Source organism: Drosophila arizonae, chromosome 3, assembly GCF_054131065.1.
Source record: "Drosophila arizonae isolate 15081-1271.41 chromosome 3, UAZ_ARI_1.0, whole genome shotgun sequence".
Lineage (NCBI taxonomy): Eukaryota > Metazoa > Arthropoda > Insecta > Diptera > Drosophilidae > Drosophila > Drosophila arizonae.
Window position 1 is genome coordinate 11321265 of NC_142923.1, and position 19397 is coordinate 11340661.

At 39.6% G+C, this 19397-nt stretch overlaps 2 protein-coding genes across 26 annotated transcripts in view; both read right to left on the reverse strand.

Moving 5' to 3' along the window:
- Window positions 1–19397, reverse strand: part of Msp300 (Muscle-specific protein 300 kDa) — a 122089-nt gene that overhangs the window by 19902 nt on the left and 82790 nt on the right. For 22 of the 25 annotated variants that reach the window (XM_089463473.1, XM_018001584.2, XM_018001591.2 and 19 more), the window contains 2 exons: window positions 687–797; window positions 55–219 (listed from right to left, as the gene is read on the reverse strand). In XM_089463473.1, the coding sequence (XP_089319599.1) occupies window positions 55–219; window positions 687–797 (276 nt within the window). The remainder of the gene's footprint in view (window positions 1–54; window positions 220–686; window positions 798–19397) is intronic. The other 3 variants (XM_089463470.1, XM_018001582.2, XM_018001589.2) reach the window with 1 other exon arrangement.
- On the reverse strand, window positions 2502–19392 carry LOC149269674 (uncharacterized). Its single transcript, XM_089463479.1, has one exon. It carries the CDS (start codon window positions 19084–19086, stop codon window positions 2998–3000), a length of 16089 nt encoding a protein of 5362 aa, XP_089319605.1. The 5' UTR covers window positions 19087–19392; the 3' UTR covers window positions 2502–2997.

The window sequence follows — 19397 nt, forward strand, 5'->3', positions numbered from 1 at the left end:
CGAAATGTTTAATGATAAATTCCAGCTATATATAGATAGACTGACGATACTCACGGCTATCATGGAAATGCCTTGTTGTGTGCGCCTCAACAGTAGATCGATGCGATCTACTGTCTCGTTTAGCAAACGCTCAGTTCCTGGGTCTGTTGGCAATGTCTTAGCTTGATCCTTTAGTTTTAGGGCTTCCTTCTCATGTACTTCCAGATTCTTTTGGATTAGCTGTGCATCAGGTAAAACAAAGAGCCATTAACCAAACGATTGTCCCAATGACATCAACAACACGTAAAAAAAATTAAAATTAAATAAAAACACAAATTGTGTTGTATGTATATATATATGAACTGAATAACAAATTCAAAGACATCAAAAGGTTCGACTACTATATAGTATAACCGTATGGGATTGTAATAATCAAAACTAAAATTACGCTAATCAGAGAGCCTCCAACTGTAACATATATGTATAGCTAAAGATTTGTACGATTGCTTATGGAATGATGCGATTGTGTTATTTAACTTGTGTGACACACGCCAGCATCCATTAATCGATTCGCTTAAATTGCAGGTAATCATTAACTACGAGTATATACAGTGTCAGTATGATTATTTAACTACTAGTTATTATTTATTGAAAAGAAGAACGTGCTTGATCGAACACAGGCGTTCCAAACGCAACATAACAATTACCTTCAGTCCCTGTTGCATGCCCTCCAAGCTGCTGTGGTTCATATTTCCAATGCCATCCTCGATGGTTGAGAGCGATTGGAGTAGTTCGTCGAGCTCTTGAGTGATGGTATCCTATATATTCGTATTTATATATATAATTGCATTGTGTCACATGTGTGCAATGTGTGGGGGGAATATTAATAAACATGTTAATTAAAATAAACACGGCATATTTTTGCATCAAATAGCTTATCGAAACTGGAAATATTTGTTGCCGGCTTCTATACACACTCAACAACAGCATATTTACATGACAGTGTGTATTATTTTTCTTTGATAGATGCAAAGACACGGCCAAATATCTTCTTAAAGTATAGTATAGTTGGCATAGATATATAACTGTATTTAACATAACGCATGCGTTTATGGCAATACAAAAATCTTATGCTAAATATGATGGCCAGCAGAATATGAATAAATGGCGAAGGGGACAGCGGATAGACAAAAGCACCAAATGCAGAAACTCCTGGCGAAAAGACGAAACTTACTTAACTGAAACTATATTTAAAATATTCTTAATAGTTTTGGAAAAATAATTTGAACATAATGGCAAGCAGATCTAGCTTATGGAAATATACATAGAATACATACTCTTATAGATACTTTTTAAAAGCAAGTTAAAGAGACCAGCGAAATTGAGATATAGTCGAACAGGCACGACTGACACGACCCTGTACCCAGAGGTATAAATATAGTATTTTATTTTATAAATTTGAAATTAGAGAACTGTTATAGACTATTATGCACATGAAGCACAAAAAAATTTATTCAAGGAAAGAATATGTTTCTGTATACGGAATTGTCTCGAGAAAATTACAAAAAAAATATTAATATTCCCATACCATCCATTCAACTCAAAATTCAGATATTCATAGAAATAGTTTATATTCATACTAAAATATATAGTTAAGCAATTGTTATGAAATTCAAAAGCCTAAATTTTAGGAGTATACGAAATAAAGAATAAAAATAAATAAATAAAGAAGATAAGCTGATATTTGAAGACGGACTGATAATCAAATTATTAAATATAAATACATACTTATTTTCCAGGGTATTTCATATATATTCAAACCTTTGGTAAACCTTTTAAACTCCTTTATGGGTACAGGGTAAAAAAAAAATATAATTTGAAAAAAAAAGAAGGAAATATAGAAATTTTCATACTGCTATTCTTGTCTCGTTGCTCTGTAAATTTAGGGTACTCCACACATTTTTTTACTGTTCAATATATTCTGCACTTGCACTCACAAATGTCATGTATTTCAATTTTGGCAGCCCTTTAAACACAGTTTTTTAAGAATTCAAGAATTTGATTTTCGTGAAAATTGTGCTCATTTCGCATTGAACTCGCGATCTAAACTAAAAGAATCAAATGCAAAACACACATTTGCGCTGTCTGAGATATTTTTGAGTAAGTAATACGGGCTGCATTGCATGGATCTCTAATTTATTTATAGCGAAAATGCCGCAAGAACAAAAGGAAAAGGAAAATCGCTTAACATTTGGCGAGGGCTGCAGGGCGGCAGACGAGAAGGCAATGAACTCATAAGTTAACAATCGTGTGATGCATAGCAATGGGCATATTCTGCTAGAAAACCTGTGCATGGGGTGTGCACACTTTTGAGCAGCACTGTGTGCAAGTGCAAATCTGTGAAACTGCGTGCCCGTGTGTGTGTGTGTGCGAGAGTGTATGTGCCTATACGAAAATAAAACAGTGCAAAACATGTATCTAAAATAGATTTCAATACGTATACATATATTAAAACGTGCAGGTTGGTTAATATTTATTTTATTATGTTGAGTTTGACTCTGAAACATTACTACTATAGATATTAGTAGTAGCTGGATTTTACAACAGGTTAAGATCAATTAGTAAGGAACATTTGGTAATGCATTAATCAAAAATCACTCTAAGTAGATAGAAGGAATCGTGTATATCAATCTTAAACATACGTTGAATCTTAAATGTAGTTTTAATATAAGGATGACTTTAGCAAAACAACACGTACAATACAGATATACAAAAATAAACAAAATAAAAACTTAATAAAATAAAAATGCAAATTCTAAGTTAACTTTTTTTCTATAAAAAATTGAGTTACGTTAGTATAATAGGAATTTATATAGTAGATAGATAGACAAGATAGATAATTTAATGTGTATTTTCTTTATTGTTATTATTATTTGTTATTGTTATTTGTTATTGTTTGGGCGCTTGCCATGCTGCCAAATTCCAACATAGCTAAGAACAGCAAACTCATGGTCGACCTTACTGTAGGCCATTGCCAGGTTGTGCCCCTGTTGTTGGTGGCAGCAATTGGCAGCTATTGTTACAGGCAGTGCCGCAACAACAACAACAATTAGAGCGGTTGCCGTATAAAAGCCATGAACAAATACCAAAACCACACAAAAAAGCTGCAAATATTAGAATTATGAATAACTGAACGCTCAATGTGATTTTCACCTTCTGGCGTTGCTGTTGGGGCTCAAGCAAATTGTTGCTCGATGTTGTTGTTGTTGTTGTGGTTGTCGTTGTCATTGTGTTGCTGCTGTCTGGGGCTGGTTTTGATGGTGCTGCTGCTGCTGCTGCTTCTGCCGTTTCACTGGTTGTTGTTGTCGTTACCGTTGTGGTCGTTACTACAGTTCGCTTAACGATATTTGTGTTCTCAACAGGAGCTGCTTCCAGAGACAGTTCATTGGGTTCTTCGCTTGTTGTAGTTGTTGTCGTTGCCATTTCAGCAGCAACTGTTGCTGGCAACTCAACAGCAGCTGGTGCTTTGAGTGCTTGCGGTTGCGGCAACTGCTCGGGCTGGATTGTTGTCTCCACTGGTGTTGTCGACGTTGGCGTTGATGTTGGTGCTGGTGTTGGCGTTGGTGTTGGCGATGTTATTGTTGTTGTTAGCTTATTAACAACGGCCGCTGCAACTGGCAAAATGACGCTCGTCGCTGCCAGAGTTTTAGCTTTAGTTGCTGTTGCTGCCGCATTGGCAGCAACGTTCAGCGTCTGAGTTGTGGCGCTCGCCAATTGGATTAGTGCGTTTGCAACGTTAGCTGAGTTTGTAGCATTGGATGGGGTGGGGGGACTTGTTTCGGGTGTTGTTGTTGTTGTGAGAGTGTTTGATTCAGCTGGCACAGAAGGCACCAGCTCAATGGTTTTAGTTTCGGTTAGAACAACATCCTTAGACTCTACTGTTGGTGCCGATTCTATTTTAACCTGAGGCTCGGCTTCTAAAGCCAAATAAGTACTTTGGTCCCGCCAGTGACCTACGCCGCCCGGCAAATCGGTTGACATATACTCCGATGAGCAGCTGCGATTTTGTTCGTACTGAGCTGCATCTTGCTCGGGTGTGGGCGTTGCATTGCCACTGCTACCACTACCAGGATCGCGGTCGTTCGGTTTGTCGTCATCGTCGTGTGGCTTACGAATTTCAGGCACAGTCAGTTTATCCCCATCATCATCATCGTCGTCGTCATCGTCGTCACTATCGTCGTTCTTTTTGTCTGGTTGGTTGATAACATCATCGGGTTTCTTGTCTTTGTCTGGTTTTGTATCAATGTCCGCAACATCAGCACGTTTTGGTCTTTCGATGCTTGTCTCGTATAAATCCACATCAATGCTGGGTTTTCGCCAGTCATCAAGGTAAAGATTTAGACGTAACTCATCAATGCCGCCAACAGGTGCTGTTGCTGGCACTTCTACCTTAGGAATGCTTACAATTGACGATGCTTCTGGTTCAGTCTTATCTACAGCGTTATCAGTTATCAATTGGCTTGATTCTGTAACCGTGGTCGTTTTCACTACAGTTTCAGTAATGATGTCAGTCTTATGCTTATCGTCCTGGGTTTCCTGAGTTTTTTCTAAATCCGTCTTGGTCGAGTCTTTAGTAATCGTCATTAGTAGTCCGTACGCATCATCTGCCCTTTGCCTATAATTCAAGAAACTATCCTGACTCAGATGCCAAGTTAGTTCACTTGGTTTTTCAGCTATTGATATAGGTGTCGTAATCGACTCCAATGAGTTATCAATGAGTATTACTTTTTCAATTTCAGGTTTGGGTTCGACTATTGTTTCTGTATCAACTTTAGTTGATACTTCAGTTGCGGGTTGTTTTAGGTCTTCTTCAGAAACTACTTCCTCAACTTTAGTTTGTGGCTGTTCCACAAGCAACTTTTCCTTAACTTCTACTTTGGGATCAACGGACTTTTCTATGTTTAAAAGATGCAACTGAGCAATGGAATCATAAGGAAGGGGACGCAAAAGATTTTCTTTGTCAAGGCTTAAATTGAATGCAAGAATTTCAGAATTAATTTGGGGTAATGCTTCAGGTTCAATTATCACATAATCATTCATAAATGTCTCATCCTGGGGCGATTCGGCAATAGTCTCGGGCGAAAGTTCTTTGGGCTTATTCTGTTTGAAAATTTCATACTGACTTTCCACCACGTTATATTTGGGATATAATTGCTGTGCTTCAAGTATTAGGTTTTTCCTAAGTGTATCCAAACTATTTACCACATTTGTTTCAATTGCTTTTGTGCTTGTTTCCTTGGACTCTGGCTCAATTGCCAAGTCAGCAGAATGCGTTGTTAGAACAGTTGATACATATGATGTTGGCTTTTCCTCAGTAGTTTCAATATCTTTGTGTGTTGTCACTGTTGTTGTTACATAGGTAGTTGTAGTTGTTGTTTCCTGATGCTCAAGATCTTGCTGTTGCTTGGGATCTTGGAAATCTGTTGTCTTGCTAATTACAACAGTGGACCAGGCGGGCACAGCTACAGGGTTTTCCTTGATAACTGGAGACAGGAATACCTTTGTTTCCGTTTGAACTATAGCTGACCATGTTGTTGGTTGATCTGTTGGAGATTGCACAGGCACTTCTTGAATGGTATTGTCTGCAGGTATTACAACAGTAATTGGTGATTTATCATTAGTTTCGGTTTCAATCGATTTCACGACTTTCTCACTCGTTGTCACTGGTTTTTGACCGGGTTTCAATGTAGCAGACCAGTAAGATGTTTCGCATATAAAAGCATCTTTACCGGATGTGGGAGTCTGTTGGGTAGTTATCTCCTCAGCAATTTGAGTTTCCATTGTTTCTACTGTTTCGATATTCTCCGAAATATTTTCAGTTAGTATTGAAGAAGGTTTGGATTCTTCAATAGTTTTGAATGGAGCTAATGGTGTCTGTTCGGAAGGCTCTACCGTATCGACTAAAGAAACAGTTATCTCTAGATTTTCAGGAGTTTCTTTTTGTTCAGTATTATCCGAAATAACTTCAATTGTTTTTTCAACTAAAGTGACTGTTTTAATGGGCTCTTTAGTAATATTGAATTGAGCCAATTGTGTTTTTTCGGATGTCGGCTCTACAGTGTCTACTGAAATAACAGAGATTTCCTCGATTTGAGGGACTTCTGTTTGTTTTGGTGTTAAGGATGGTTTCTCATCTGATTTCTCTTCAGTAGGTGAAGATTGAGTCAATTGTGTCTGCTCTGCAATGGGCTCAGCCGCGTCTACCGAAACAACAGAGATTTCCTCGATTTGAAGGACTTCTGTTTCTTTTGGTGTCAAGGATGGTTTCTCATCTGATTTCTCTTCAATAGTTTCAGATTGAGTCAATGGTGTCTGCTCTGCAATGGGCTCAGCCGCGTCTACTGAAACAACAGACATTTCCTCGACTTCCGTTTGATTTGATGCTAAAGATGGATTTTCTTCTGTTATATTTACTATGGATGTTTCTTCAGTAGTTGTGAATGGAGCCAATGCTGTTTGCTCTACAGTGGGTTTTACTGAAACAAGTGATATTTCGGTACTTGCAGGGGCTTCTATTTGTTCTGCTGTCAATGATGGCTTCTCTTCTGTTAAAGTTACTATGGTGCTAGTTTCTTCAATAGTTTTAAATGGAGCCAATGGTGTCTTCTCAACAACAGGTTGATCCTCAATAGGTTGAACAGCTCTCACAACAGTTTCATTTGGAATATGACTTTCAATTTTCTTTTCCAAACTAGTTATGATCTCAGAGGTATAAGTCAAGTTAACTGGTTGAGTTTCTTCATGAGACTGGTGTGTAATTGTTGTAGTTGGTTCTTGCGTATGCTCTGGTGGCTTAATTTGTTGTGAAGTTTCTTTTTCAGCATTTATAAAGTCAACAATATCCATAGCAGATTTTTTATTCGATTTCTGCTTTGGTTTCTTAGTTTTTGGTTCCGTTTCTAATTTAAGCGGTATATTGACTGTCATGTCCCTATTTGACTTTTTCTCTACATTGTCAAATGTTGTTGGTTTTGTATCAATTTGAATAAGTCTTATTTGTTGTGGAGGCTCTGGAACATTATGAGCAGCGATTGCCGCCCATGACATACCCGATGTAATCGGAATGGGTGCTGGAGTCGATTGGCTATTGTCTTCTAAGGGAACACGTGCAGTACTCTTGTTTGTAGAAGGCTCTATTACAGGAGATGGTTCAGCCAATGTTTTTTGTGGCATAATCGGCTTTTCTTTTGGTTTCTTTGATTTTTTCTTTTGAGGCTTTTCACCCACATTGGAATTTTGTGATTGCTGTGAGCGCGATCGAGAACGATTCCTTTTCTTTGAAACTATTTCAAGGAAACCTTGGTCATCCTGCGGCAAGGCTTGTACATTGACGTTCTCAACTTCAGTGACTTTTATTAATGGTCGGCCAATTGTGCGGGAAGGCCTTTCTATTACGGGCTCTACAGTGGTTTCCTTTAACTGTGGTTCAGAAGGTGTCCATGCCGGAATTTCCAAATCGACTTCTTCATCCATTATTTCCTTCCAAGACAATGATGGCTTTTCAGAGTATTCGAGCACTTCGTCAAATCTGTCATCAGACGCAGGAATGACCGGATCAGGGAATTCCTCGGCTAATACAGTAGAAGAACTCTCAAGTCGTTCGTCGATTAATTTGGATTGGGCTTGATCATTTCTTGTAGGTTCAATGCTGCTTTGACTGTCCGATTCAGTGTCTTGATAGCGAATTTGGGTAGTGTTGGCATAACCCGACTTTTTAACGACTTCGGCGTAAGTCTCGGATAAGGACCAGACGGATGGCTTTGGTTTTGGCAGATCAATCTTGAAATCTAGTGAACTGGGTTGCTCTACAGGCAATGGTTTCGGTTCTGTTTCGCTCTTAGATTCCTCAGCTATAACATTTTCTTCGTAAGTGGGGGTGGGTTCTTGATCTACCTTTTCTTGCAACTTTTCTTTTCTAGTTTTTTCCTTCCTTGCTTTCGGTTTGTCTTCAGCAATCGTAACTCTTTGCTCGTGGCGGATAAACTCATCTATGTTATGGGACGGTTCATCGATTGCTTCCGATACCATTAATGACCATGTCTGAGATTTAGCTGGTGTTTCATCAGCAATGGACAACGTGTTCTCCTTTATTTCCACTGGCAGTTCCTCAACAATGCTTGTCACATTTTTAGCCGTAATTGACGTTAGTGCTGAGTTGGGTGAATCTTTCTTGGATTTTGGTTTTATAGTCAGTTCAAGTTCAACAGGTTCGGTTTGTTGTGAAACTATAGACGACCATGACAGGGTATTCGGGACATTTTCTGTCATAACATTAGTTTCATATGTTTCCGTTTTCGTTTCAACAATTTTGACGGGAACAGGCACAGAAAAGTCAGGTTTTTTCTCTTTTTTGGACTTTTGCTTTTTGGACTTGTCGTTCACTGGAACTTTCTCTTCTTTATGAATGGGCTCTTTAACGTTTGATATTTCGGGCAACACCTCAGTATGACGAGTTTCCGTTATTGTGGTTTGTGAAACAATTGAGGACCATGACTGAGGTTGAGATGGTGCATCCACCACAGATTCGGTTGGATCTGAATCAATTTTTTTCTCCTGTTCTTCGACAATAATGGGCTCTACAGCCGATGGTTCAGTATCATATTCGACTTTTGGTTCCGCATAAACAACAGTTGAGAAGTTCTGTTCATTGTTTATGAAGTCTTGTATATTTTGTGTAGGTACAACTGGCTCAGATATTATTTCAGCTGGAACAGTTTCAATAATGGGAGAATCCTCTACTACTTGAGATACAATGGATGACCACGATTGGGCTGTAGCTTCGGTATCTACTAGTTTTGGTGCAATTATTTCCTTTGGTTCATCTACAACTGCTTTTTCTACAACCTGCTCTGGATGACTCTTAACCTTCTTTTCTTTCTTAGACTTTTGCTTCTTAGGCTTATCATCAACAGGAACTGCAATAGCTTCCACAGCTGGAGTATATGGATCGGAAGTTATTTCAGTCAGATGAGTTGTTGTTACTGTTTGTGAAACAATTGTGGACCACGACTGAATTTGGGACTGCGTATCGTCAGTAGTTTCAACTGTTTCAGACACCTTCTCTAATTGCTCCACAACGACAGGTTTAGTCTCATGGTCATGTAAAGATGATTTCTTTTCCTTTTTGGACTTTTGTTTCTTTGGCTTGACATTTACATTTGTTGAGTTCTGTTCTTTGTGAATAAAGTCTTGGGTGGTTTGAACTGTTTCAGATATTACTTCAGTTTTGATAGTTTCACTTATTGCTGGAGAATCTTCAACAACTTGTGATACAATGGATGACCATGACTGACTGGGAACTTCTGGGTTTACAATAGTTTCTGCTGGTTTTGGTAAAGTTACTTCTTCAGGTTCAAGAAGAATCTGGGTTTCCACCACGGGGTCTGGTTGGCTCTTAACCTTCTTTTCTTTCTTGGATTTTTGTTTCTTATCATCAACAAGAACTGCGATATTCTCATCTTCATAAATGATAGCTTCCACATTTGAAGTAGATGAAACCGGTTCAGCCGATATTTCAGTCTGAAGAGTTGTTTGTGAAACAATTGTGGACCACGACTGAAGCTGGGATGGTTTCTTTTCAATTGTTACAACTGATTCTGAATGAATTGGTGTCTTCTGCTCTTCGAGAAGTGTATGTTCCACCTCAACAGGCTTTGTTATATCTTCGGTTTTAGTATTTTGTGTTGTAGATTTGTCGTTTATTATTGATGAAAAATTTTGTTCAGTATGAATGAAGTCCTGTATTTGATCAGTAGAAGAAACGTCCTCCGGCGAAGTTATTGTTTGAGCTGTCTCAAAAACTATTGGAGAATCCTCTGCAGCTTGCGACACAATTGATGACCAAGACTGCGTTGGAATTTCGATGCTTTTAATAACTCCTGAAGATTTTTCTTTAATTGTATCTTTTGATTTTTCAACAACAATCGACTTCTCAACAACTGGCTCTGAGTGGCTCTTAGCTTTCTTTTCCTTCTTAGACTTTTGCTTCTTGGGCTTTTCATTAACAGGAACTGCGATATTCTCTTCTTTGCAAACAATAGCTTCCACATCTTGAGTAGATGAAATTGATTCAGGAGTTATTTGAGTCTGATGAGACGTAGTTGTTACTGTTTGTGACACAATTGTGGACCACGACTGAGTTGGGGACTGCGTATCGTCAGTAGTTTCAGCTGTTTCAGACACCTTCGGCTTCTCTAATTGCTCCACAACGACAGGTTTAGTCTCATGGTCATGTAAAGATGATTTCTTTTCTTTTTTGGACTTCTGTTTCTTATGTTTATCATTTACAGTGGATGAAAAGTTTTGTTCATTTTGGATAAAATCTTGTATGTGGTGCATAGATGGATCTGCCTCAGATATTTTTTCGGTTTCAATAGGTTCAGTTATTTTTGGAGAGTCATCAACAGTTTGTGAGACAATTGAGGACCAGGACTGTGTGGGAACTTCGGTAAATACAATATTTGTTGATATTGTATCGACTTCTTCAGTGTCATCAGCAACTACTGATTTTTCTACAGCAGTATTTTCGAGAACGGGCTCTGGCTGACTCTCTGAATGTGGCAGTTTCTTATCCTTCTTTGTTTTTTGCGGCTTTGGCTTATCAACAGGAATTTCTAAAGCAAGAACAGTTGAAACAGGTTCAGGTGCAATGTCTGTCTGATAAGTTGTTGTCGTTATTGTTTGCGACACAATTGTAGACCACGACTGAGTTGGGGCCGATATACTCTCAATACTTGTGATGGTATCCTGATCCTTCGAATCATCCGGTTGCTCGACAACCACAGGCCTACTTTCTTCTTCAGGTTGAGATGATTTCTTTTCTTTTTTGGACTTTTGTTTCTTTGCTTTCTCGTTTTCAATAGTTGAATAGTTTTGTTCATTGTGAATGAAGTCCTGTATGTTCTGTGTGACTGGAACTGCTTGAGTAATTTCAGTTTGAACAGTTTCAGGTATTGCTGGAGAATCTTCAACGGCTTGAGAAACAATTGATGACCATGACTGCGTTGGAGCTTCGGGAACTACACTGATTTCTGTTGATTTCGGTTCACTAACTTCTTCACGTTCATCAACAAGAATTGGATTTTCAACAACTGACTGCGGAGGACTCTTAACCTTCTTTTCTTTCTTGGACTTTTGTTTTTTAGGTTTATCCTCAATAGGAACTGCAATATTCTCTTCTTTGCAAACGATAGCTTCCACAGCCGGAGTAGATGAAACTGATTCGGGAGTTACTTGACTCTGATGAGTTGCAGCTGTTGTCTGAGAAACAATTGTAGACCATGACGGTATTTGATTCGGTGTATCTTCCACAGATTCTATTGATTCCGTCTTAATTTCTTTCTGTTCTTCAGCAACTTTAGCTTCAACAATAAGTGGCTCAGTCTCTTTTCCTGGTTGTTGGAATCCTTTCTCCTTTTTGGGCTTTTGCTTCTTAGGTTTTTCGTTCACTATATTTGAGAAAATCTGCTCTTGGTGAATGAAGTCTTGTGTGTGATGGGCTGTTTGAGCTGGTTCTGATATTACTTCAGTTCTAGTAGTTTCAATTATTGTTGGTGAATCATTAATTGTCTGGGAAACAATGGATGACCATGACTGAGCTGGAGCTACGGCATTTACAATATTTTCAACTATATTCGGAGTAATTACTTCCTTTGGTTCTTCTACAGCAACGGCTTTTTCTACAACCTGCTCTGGGTGACTCTTAACCTTCTTTTCTTTCTTAGTCTTTTGCTTCTTGGGCTTATCATCAACAGGAGCTGCGATATTATCTTCTTTGAACACGATCGCTTCCACATCTGGAATTAAGTCAGTTTGAGAAACAATTGTGGACCACGACTGAGTTTGAGACGATGTATTTTCGATAGTTTCAATTGATTCCAATTGTTCTACAATAGGTTTACTTTCATGGGGTGATTTTTTCTCCTTTTTAGGCTTTTGTTTATTTGGTTTGTCGTTTACAATTGTTGAGAAGCTTTGCTCTTTGTGAATAAAGTCTTGAACAAAGTGGCGTGTTTGAGCTGATTCAGCTCTAACAGGTTCAGTTATAGCTGGGGAATCCTCAACCGCTTGCGAAACAATTGATGACCATGACTGATTCGGAACTTTAGGATCTACGATATTCTCAACTAGTTTCGGTACAATTACTTTCATTTCTTCTTCTGAAATTGATTTTTCAACATCCTGCTCGGATTGAATTTTCATCTTCTTTTCTTTCTTAGACTTTTGCTTTTTGGGCTTATCATCAACAGGAGCTGCGATATTCTCTTTTTTGCAAGCGATATCTTCCACATCTGGAATAGATGAAATTTGTTCACGAGTGATTTGAGTATCAAGACTAGTAGCTGTTATTGTTTCTGAAACGATTGAGGACCACGATTGTGCTTCGGGCGGCAAATTTGCTATCTGTTGCGACTGCATTACTGTTTGTTCCTGTGGTGCATTTTTAAGTGTTGGCGGCTCTACCGGTACTATAGATTCGAGTTGAGTTTCAGTTACATGGGTTGTGCTACTCGTTTCAAATGCTGGTTTCGTGGACTCTTCAGGTTTCTTCTCAATTACTACCGTCTTTGGTTCTTCTGGAAGAGTCGGTTCACTCACAGTTTCAGTTATAGTGGTTGTTGATGTGACTTTCACTGTTGTGTCTGAATCTTTAGAAGCCGAAGGCTCAACAATCTCCTCGGGGTCAACGACTATCGTCGTAGTTGTTGTAGTAGTTGGCTCCTCTTCATCATCAGAGAATGTCATTGGCTCATCGAGAACATCCATCCAAGTGCTACTCGTTTCATCTACAGGTAGGCCAGCATATGCTGGTTTCTTGGGCTCTTCAGGTTTCTTTTCATCTTCCACCGTTTTCGGTTCTTCTGTTAGAGTAGATTCACTCATAGTTTCAGTTACAGTGGTTGTTGATGTGACTGTCACTGTTGTCTTTGTATTTTCAGAAGCCGAAGACTCAACATTCTTGTCAGGCTCAACGACTGTCGTCGTAGTTGTTGTAGTAGTTGGCTCCTCTTCATCATCAGAGAATGTCATTGGCTCATCGAGAACATCCATCCAAGCGCTACTCGTTTCATCTACAGGTAGGCCAGCATATGCTGGTTTCTTGGGCTCTTCAGGTTTCCTTTCATCTTCCACCGTTTTCGGTTCTTCTGTTAGAGTAGATTCACTCACAGTTTCAGTTACAGTGGTTGTTGATGTGACTGTCACAGTTGTCTTTATGTCTTCAGAAACTAAAGACTTAATAATCTTCTCGGGCTCAATGACAGTAGTGAGTGTTGCTTGTTCAGGAACTGATTCTTTCTCAACAGGAACTTCCTTCTCTGGCTCCTCTTCATCATCAGAGAATGTCATTGGCTCATCGAGAACATCCATCCAAGTGCTAGTCGTTTCATCTACAGGTAGGCCAGCATATGCTGGTTTCTTGGGCTCTTCAGGTTTCTTTTCAGCTTCTACCGTTTTTGGTTCTTCTAGGGGAGATTCGCTAACAGTTTCAGTTACAATAGTTGTTGCTGTGACTGTCACTGTTGTCTTTGTATTTTCAGAAGCCGAAGACTCAACAATCTTCTCGGGCTCAATGACTGTCGTCGTAGTTGTTGCAGTAATTGGCTCCGCAAGTGGTTCTTTCTCAACAGGAACTTCCTTCGTTGGCTCCTCTTCATCATCAGAGAACGTCATTGGCTCATCGAGAACATCCATCCAAGTGCTACTCGTTTCATCTACAGGTAGGCCAGCATATGCTGGTTTTTTGGGCTCTTCAGGTTTCGTTTCAGCTTCCACGGTTCTTGGTTCTTCCGGGAGAGTAGATTCGCTAACAGTTTCAGTTACAGTAGTTGTTGACGTGACTGTCACTGTTGTGTTTGAGTCTTTAGAAGCCGAAGACTCAACAATCTTCTCGGGCTCAATGACTGTCGTCATAGTTGTTGTAGTAATTGGCTCTGCAAGTGGTTCTTTCTCAACAGGAACTTCCTTTGTTGGCTCTTCTTCATCATCAGAGAACGTCATCGGCTCATCGAGAACATCCATCCAAGTGCTACTCGTTTCATCTACAGGTAGGCCAGCATATGTTGGTTTCTTGGGCTCTTCAGGTTTATTTTCAGCTTCCACCGTTTTCGATTCTTCTGGGAGAGTAGATTCGCTAACAGTTTCAGTTACAGTAGTTGTTGATGTGACTGTCACTGTTGTCTTTGTATTTTCAGAAGCCGAAGACTCAACAATCTTCTCGGGCTCAATGACTTTCGTCGTAGTTGTTGCAGTAATTGGCTCCGCAAGTGGTTCTTTCTCAACAGGAACTTCCTTCGTTGGCTCCTCTTCATCATCAGAGAACGTCATTGGCTCATCGAGAACATCCATCCAAGTGCTACTCGTTTCATCCACAGGTAGGCCAGCATATGCTGGTTTTTTGGGCTCTTCAGGTTTCGTTTCAGCTTCCACGGTTCTTGGTTCTTCCGGGAGAGTAGATTCGCTAACAGTTTCAGTTACAATAGTTTTTGATGTGACTGCCACTGTTGTCTTTGAGTCTTCAGAAACCGAAGATTCAACAACATTTTCGGGCTCCATTACTGTCGTTGTTATAATTGACGTTGCAATGGGCTCAGCAACTGGAGCCGCTTTAACTGTAACTTGACTGCTTGATTTTGTTTCCGTCTCTTTCGAGGACTTAGTGTCTCCTGCGACCGTAGCTTCAGATTTCATGTCTTGTATAGTATTGATGATCTTATTTATATTTGCTTCATCACCATTTTCTGGGAAAAGAGGTATTTCCACCTCATCCTCGACTAATTCTCTCCAAGGCTTGTGCTCAATAACAATATCTTCTGAGCCATCGTCAATCATGTCAGCCCATGATTTATGGGTTGTTGCATGGTGATCTATGTCGAAGTCCATTTCAGATATCAGCTGAGGCTGCAATGCCACATTTTCTGGCTTTTTCGCTTTTTCTGTTTCTATGAAGTCAATAGTTTGCTGACTTGTTACTGACGCCCAAGAGCTAGTACGCGTATCTTGAGTAGGAATTCTTTCCCTTGGTTTTTTCTTCTCATTACGATCTATTCTCCCATGTTTTACAAACTCAGTGGTTTTTTGTTTTACATCCATCTTTTCCTTAGGTGGCAAGTCGGTCATTTTATCTATTTGGCTGGCAATCTTAGCCCAAGTAGTTACTCCGTTATCAGGGATTGATGGTAATGAGGTCTCAATAACATCACTATCAGATGTAGATGATACATTGGGTTCTAGCTTTCTAGACTTTGAATCGATTGTTTTTTTGCCTTCTGCGTCAGTTTTCACTCCCTTCTTAGAAATTCTTTCCTTCCGTGCTCTAGGCTCAGGCTTGTACTCCTCCTTTGGTACGGCAGTTGGTTTTTTGCGGGATGCTATATCGTCTACAAATTCTCCTGGTTTCTTAAGCAAAGCAGCCCAAGAAAATGCACCAGAAGTACTTACTATAGGCTTTTCATCAGTTATTTGTTTTTCTGAATCAGTTTCAGTCGGAATTACTTCTTTGACTATTGGCTCGGAAATGATTTTCTCTTTCTTCGGAGCTTGTTCCTTTTTAGATATAATTCGTTCCTTCTTTTGTGGGCGAACCTTTCGTGGTTTATCTCGTTCCTGTTGATCTGGTTCTACTTTTTCTGTTGAAGGTGTTATCGCACTCTTAATATGCGTCACAGTTGTATCGACCCATTCCCCGGGTCTCTTTACAAGCGAAGCCCACGAAAAGCCGCTCGATTCGGGTTCTATCGTTTGTTTGGGCTCCTCAACTTCTATAGGTTTTGATACATCCTCTGCTTCTGAAATTTTCTTAGTATGTGTTGTGAGTACTGGTGCTTCAGATTCTTGCTTTTCATCCTCAGAAGTAGTTGAAACTTGTTCTTGAACCGGTTTCCTGGACTTCTTTGATTTTTTTGTTTTAGTAGTCTTTCGTTCAGATTTTTCTTCCTTTTTGAGTTTTTTGTCGTCTACTATAGTCTCTGAATTTAAGACTTTATTTTTGACGACTGTAGTATCTGTCCATTCACCAGGCCTCTGCACCAAAGCAGACCAAGTCAGTTCAGATGGTTTCGCAGCTTCGCGCTCATCAGATGAAGGTTCTTTAGAGCTGGTGGTGACAGGCTTTGATGAATCTGTACTTAAGTTTTCTTGGATGTGTTCTACAGGCTTTTGTTTTTCTTGTTTGGCTTTCTTCTTTTGCTCCTTTGGCCTATCTATCCTCGGCAAAGGTTCAACTATATCCAATTTCTGTTCCTGAACTGTTACAGGCTTTTCAGAACTCTGTAATTTGGAACTGTCCCCTGCATTAAACAAAACGTCAGCGTAGGATTTTCCGTCTCTATTGTTTTCCCAAACACTCGGTTCTGTTCTTATATCTGAATCCAAAACAAATGTGGAAGATACTGGAGTATCAATGGGAACTTCCTGTGGTGGATCCTCTGCAGGCTTCTTTGCCTTCTTTGCCGGCTTTACCTTCTTTGGTTTCTTTGAAAGTGGCATTTGTTGATCTACCCTACTTCGTGGAATGAACTCATTATAAACTCGCTCATTTGCAAGGAATGTATGCGTCTGATCGGCATATGTGTGTCTTAGATATGAAGGCGTAAATTCTGGAGCATCGGCGGACAAAGTTGATATGAAAACTGCACTTCCCGAGTTTGGTGACGATTCCTCCAGCACACTAGACCAAGTATCAATAGGACCCTCAAGTGTCAGGTTAGAATAGGCAGGACTATTTTCAGAATCACTATCGTGTTCTTGAACAAGAGATTCAGCTGAAGGCTTTGTGGTGTTTATGTCTTTTGAAACAGGAGATTTCAGAACCTTCTCGGGCTCAGAGACAGTCGTTGTAATTGAAGTTGAAATGGACTCAGTAACGGGTAAATTCTCAACTAAACGCTTAATTGGTGGTTTCTCTTTCTTTTCCTTCTTCTTAGTGGGGTTTTCAGGTTTCTTTTCAACTTCAACCGTCTTCGGTTCTTCTGGGAGAGAAGATTCGCTAACAGTTTCAGTTACAGTAGTTGTTGATGTAACTGTCACTGTTGTCTTTGTATTTCCAGAAGCCGCAGACTCAATAATCTCGGGCTTAACGACTGTCGTCGTAGTCGCTGTAGTAATTGGCTCCGCAACTGGTGCTTCAACAGGAACTTCCCTCTCTGGCTCCTCTTCATCATCAGAAAGCGTCATTGGCTCATCGAGAACATCCATCCAAATGCTACTCGTTTCATCTACAGGTAGGCCAGCATATGCTGTTTTCTTGAGCTCTTCGGGTTTCTTCTCAATTGCCACTGTCTCTAGTTCTTCTGGAAGAGTAGATTCGCTAACAATTTCAGTTACAGTGGTTGATGATGTGACTGTCACTCTGTTTGAATCTTTAGAAGCTGAAGATTCAATTATCTTCTCGGGCTCAATGACTGTCGTCGTAGTTGTTGTAGTAATTGTTTCAGCAACTGGTGCTTTCTCAACAGAAACTTCCTTCTCTGACTCCTCTTCATCAGCAGAGAATGTCATTGGCTCATCGAGAACATCCATCCAAGCGCTACTCGTTTCATCTACAGGTAGGCCAGCATATGCTGGTTTTTTGGGCTCTTCAGGTTTCGTTTCAGCTTCCACGGTTCTTGGTTCTTCCGGGAGAGTAGATTCGCTAACAGTTTCAGTTACAGTAGTTGTTGACGTGACTGTCACTGTTGTGTTTGAGTCTTTAGAAGCCGAAGACTCAACAATCTTCTCGGGCTCAATGACTGTCGTCATAGTTGTTGTAGTAATTGGCTCTGCAAGTGGTTCTTTCTCAACAGGAACTTCCTTTGTTGGCTCCTCTTCATCATCAGAGAATGTCATTGGCTCATCGAGAACATCCATCCAAGTGCTAGTCGTTTCGTCTACAGGCAGGCCAGCATATGCTGGTTTCTTGGGCTCTTCAGGTTTCTTTTCAGCTTCTACCGTTTTCGGTTCTTCTAGGGGAGATTCGCTAACAGTTTCAGTTACAATAGTTGTTGATGTGACTGTCACTGTTGTCTTTGTATTTTCAGAAGCCGAAGACTCAACAATCTCCTCGGGCTCAACGACTGTCGTCGTAGTTGTAGTAGTTGGCTCCTCTTCATCATCAGAGAATGTCATTGGCTCATCGAGAACATCCATCCAAGTGCTAGTCGTTTCATCTACAGGTAGGCCAGCATATGCTGGTTTCATGGGCTCCTCAGGTTTCTTTTCAGCTTCCACGGTATTCGGTTCTTCTGGGAGAGTAGATTCGCTGACAGTTTCAGTTACAGTAGTTGTTGATGTCACTGTTACTGTTGTCTTTGTGTCTACAGAATCCGAAGATTCAACTGGAATTTCCTGCATTATTACTTCTACTTTCATGGGCTTTTCTGGTTTCTGTTCAGGTACCACAGCTTCTGGTTGTTTCAGTGTTACGGATTCGGTGACATCTTCCACAATGGTATCAGTGGTTTCATTTTCAGATTCCAGCAGCTTTATGTCAACTTCTTGTGATGCTTTAGATTTGTGAAGAATTATTGCATGAAGATTTTCAGCACGATATTGTTCAACGGTATTATATTTAGGAACCTCGTAATTGTAAACTGAAGCCATTTCATTGTTGATCTCTTCGTCCACAGTTTTTGTAACGATTTGTGATAATTGTTTAATTTCAGCTAAGTCAGTTTGAATAATTGGTTTTCTTTCGATCAACGGTGACTCAGGAACCGTTTCGCTTTTTTCAACGGAGTGTTGCTGCTCTATTGGTGTTTCGTCAGAAGTAGATTTGATTATGTTGTATTTACCCTCAGCAATATTATATAAACGAATGTCATATGTTGGAATTTCAAATACTCTATTTATTGTTATGGAAACCTTCTCTTCAGGGCTAGATATGCTTGTTGAACTTGCCTCGGTTTTGATTTCAACCAAAGGAGTCGTAACAGGAGAATCATTAGAGCATTTTGTAATTGATTGTTCTGTGATAGCTTGTTGTTGTTCCTCAATTGGAGTGGAAGATATTTCCGGATATTGTTTATTATTGATTATGTGATAACACCTTTCAGCAGTTTCAAATGACGACATATCATATTTGGGAATTTCATATATATTATCTTTTTCAGTGGGAATTTGCGTAAGTTGTTCAGGGGAGGCAGCAATAAAGGTTTCTGTTATAACAGAGCTTACCGTACTTACAACCGGTAAAGGTTCTTCAGCAATAATTTGTTGTTGATCAGATAACAAAGGTAAAGTGGTTTCTACAGACAGGGGCTTAGAATTGATTATATGATAATTGCTCTCAGCAATATTGAATTGAGATAAATTGTATTTTGGAATTTCATAAATTTTATCAGCTGGACAAATAGTTGGAATATTAGTGTTATTTAAAGTGCTTA

Excerpts from the sequence above, each read along its gene's own strand:
- LOC149269674 (XM_089463479.1), bottom strand. The coding sequence starts at position 19,086 with ATGTCGTCATTTGAAACTGCTGAAAGGTGTTATCACATAATCAATAAT.